This window comes from Phoenix dactylifera, chromosome 4, assembly GCF_009389715.1.
Source record: "Phoenix dactylifera cultivar Barhee BC4 chromosome 4, palm_55x_up_171113_PBpolish2nd_filt_p, whole genome shotgun sequence".
Lineage (NCBI taxonomy): Eukaryota > Viridiplantae > Streptophyta > Magnoliopsida > Arecales > Arecaceae > Phoenix > Phoenix dactylifera.
Window position 1 is genome coordinate 10,574,383 of NC_052395.1, and position 3,343 is coordinate 10,577,725.

General features: G+C 40.8%; 1 protein-coding gene across 1 annotated transcript; it reads right to left on the bottom strand.

The window, feature by feature from the left end:
• Positions 1 to 255: 255 nt before the first annotated feature.
• LOC103707379 (E3 ubiquitin-protein ligase ATL41-like) lies at positions 256 to 1,310 on the bottom strand. The gene has a single exon (XM_008791837.4). It carries the CDS (start codon positions 1,186 to 1,188, stop codon positions 457 to 459), a length of 732 nt encoding a protein of 243 aa, XP_008790059.1. The 5' UTR covers positions 1,189 to 1,310; the 3' UTR covers positions 256 to 456.
• Positions 1,311 to 3,343: the final 2,033 nt, after the last annotated feature.

Here is a 3,343-nt window from a genome sequence, read left to right on the forward strand (position 1 = left end):
CCTCCAGTGACATTTGTGGAACAGCCGCAGCAGTCAAGGCCTCAACAAATAAAAAACCCCACAACCTGCAAGACATTAAACGATATGAACTCATCAATGAAAAGTATCCAAGGTGGCGTGTCCCACCCTCTACCAAATCCTTTGAAACTTAGAATTTCCATTCGATCTCCTTCTCATGGACCCGGTATTCACCTACCAACCAGTGTTACCACGTGGCAAGCCTCAGCTTTTATGCCAGACTGCAGAGCCAAAAGGTAATCTGAAGTCCATAACCAACAAAATCTGTGTTCTTCCCCTTACTTCATGAACAATCTATTGTATATGTTCGTGCATGTAACATGTTTACATATAAACCTTTTCAAGACTTTAAAAAAAAAAAGAAGAGAGAAATCCCGAAGAAATCAAAGTGTTGGAAAAGAACAAGGAAATCTGACAAGTGCCATATGAAAAAATTTTCTACTGCCTCTCCAAGTCTTCAACCTCATGATCCCCTTGAGTTCTCCTCCCTGCAGACCTCTCCGTGCTCAACATGTACATCCTCCGAAATGATGAGCTAAACCGCGATGATATCGAGCCACCATCCTTCAAGCCTCCTTCCTTCGTCTCCGACGTGCCCTCGGTGACGCCGCCACCCGATAGCTCACGTATCCCTGGTGGTGGTGCTGACGACTCGCCCGTCTCCACGGCGACCGCCATCGGCGGTGGCTCCACCCCAGCCCGGCAAACCGGGCACGTAGAATTAGAGCTCAACCACATATCTATGCAGCCGACATGGAACACATGCGTGCAGCTCGGCAGCAACCGGACTATCTCACCTTCTTCTATCACGCTCAAACAAATCGCGCACGCCGCGCTGCTACCATCGTGTTTACCATTGCTTGCGTTGTTAGTTCTTCGGTAAGGGAACATCGGCAGGGCGGTGATAGCCGAGGGATCGAGCCCGACCTTGGGGAGCTCTTCGTGGGGGCCGGCGGTGGCGACCCCAACACGAAAAAGGCTGATTGTGGTGGCGCGGTGGGCGGCGCGGTGGCGGCGGAGGACGTAGCGCGTGTAGAGGTGGAGGAAGGTGACGAGGGCAACGACGAAGAGGAGGCAGAATATGGCCGTCAGCAGAATCCGGGTGTCGAGGTCGTATTTCGAGCGGCGTTCTTCGGGGACGATCAATTCGTCCGGCGGGACGTTGGACATGGTGGCTGTTCGTGTATCTCGGAACCCTTCTTGGTTTCTCCTCTTTCCCTTGCGTCTGTTTGTCTTTACAAAGAAGGAAATGGGGAGGAGCTTGTAGAAAAACCTTGGCAACGAAAATTTTTACCATCATTGACTAAAGTTTAATTAGCGAATGAAAAGGTCGATGGTGCCCTTGAGTTTGGGTGTTCATTTGGACCGATTGATGGTGATCAGACGTTGGATGGCTGTTGGTGGGATATGTAATTTTGGTTAGTTTTCAGGATGCTTTATGAATGAAGATGACGCATGAATGAGGCGGGTTCGGTCGGTCAACCAAGCAACATAGAATATAAATGTACGTACAAGCGCATGGTAATCTCTATGCGTAGGACTAAAAATATGGAAAAAAATTCGTGGGGCCCTCACGAGGGGTGAAAAGTGGGTCCAATAATATCCATCCGAATTCATTTTCATATTCAAATTTATCTGAATATGGATAAAAATTTGAATATTCGATTAATATCCGTATCCGTATCTATATCTGTCAAAGAACGATGAATATGGATATAGATATATAGCTATCCCATCCATATCCAGATATTCGATTCCATTATTAATCATATTTATTTTTATATAGAACTCGTGAACTTTTAAAAAAATAAATGACCATATTACTATACTATTAACTTGATTTATTATCCACTTAATAATATCTTTAATTTTGTATCCATAAATTTTAAAAAATATCGAATTCTTAGCTGATGCAATAAATCTAAAATTAACTACTCTTTTGACAAATCGACTAGAATATTTTTTAATCAATTAAAAATTGGTTAAAACTTTCTTATTGATATATTAATATTATATCAAAGTAATGCATTTCTTCTCGTCGGAGGCTCTCACAAGCAAGTGGTAGATTTAGGGCTGTGGACCGGTTTGGTCAAGAACTTGGAAAAATGGCGGCAGAAGGACGTGTAGGTGGCTTCAAGAGTTTGCCGTGGTCGACCCAACTATGGAGATTGACTATTCTGTTTCCCATTTCTATTGTCATGGTGCAGTGATTCGTGGGTACAATGCACCGTTTGGTTAAAAAAAAAGAAAAAAAAAAGAAGAAGCTAATATTTGAATATATGATATCTAAAAATATATTTTTTTATATTTAGTTGGTCATGAAAAAAAAATATTGCAGAGTGCTATATAAAATATTTATTATTTTCTTAATCAAAAAATGTTATTTCATTCTATTTAAAAGTTTAAAATATTTTTAAAAAATAAATTATTCTAGATTTCATCCGGTAAAAAGTAGATTTTTTTTATATCAAATATAATTTTTTTCCATAAATGTCAGCGAACATTTGGATTACGATAGGCCGGCATATTTTACGAGCCATCGAGGGTGGGCCCGTGCCTTGAAGCCAACGAAAACGTTCTCAGCCAAGTACGTGACCAAGCAAGCGTAGGCTCTCTTCTCTTATCTTCTCTGAGAAATACAAACCCAATTCGATTGAAGTGTGTATGGGACGCGTCGCCCATATGGACCCAAGCGGCCAAATGGTCGTCATGTTCTCACTTAAGGCATCGACAAAAAGTCTTCTAGATGGCCTGCAGATATTATTATATAGACAAATCTTGGTATATCTGGAATTGAAGGGGCATGCTACAAGGAATCTGATATCTAAGTGCATGGTACATAATTCAACTTGAAATTCGGTGACACAACTAAAGAAGCATCTAATTTGATTCAAATTGCTAGGATTTTTGATTGGATAACTTATTAGATAACTTAATTGCGAGCACACAATCCAATCCAAGACCCGAACGGTCGAATTAACTCAACCAAGTTTGTAGATGGACCAGTGATCCAAATCAACAAGTTTTCGAATTGTCTTTCTTCGGAGAACTATTCATGTTTATATCCTTAGTTTATTGGTTCTAGTTTTTATTTATATTTTTAGATTATTTTTTTGGTTATATATTATTTAATTATTTTGATGCTGACTCACAAACTAATCTATCCTTATTTCTGGTTGGGTTGGACCATCTGAAATCCAAGCAAGTTGAGTCTCCATGATTTTAAACACCGATATGGTAAGCGTAGGGAGTCATATCAGGAATAGGATATCCAGGATTAGGTTTCTACTGTAGGGAGGGAGCTTTAGGAATAAGGCCTTCAAGC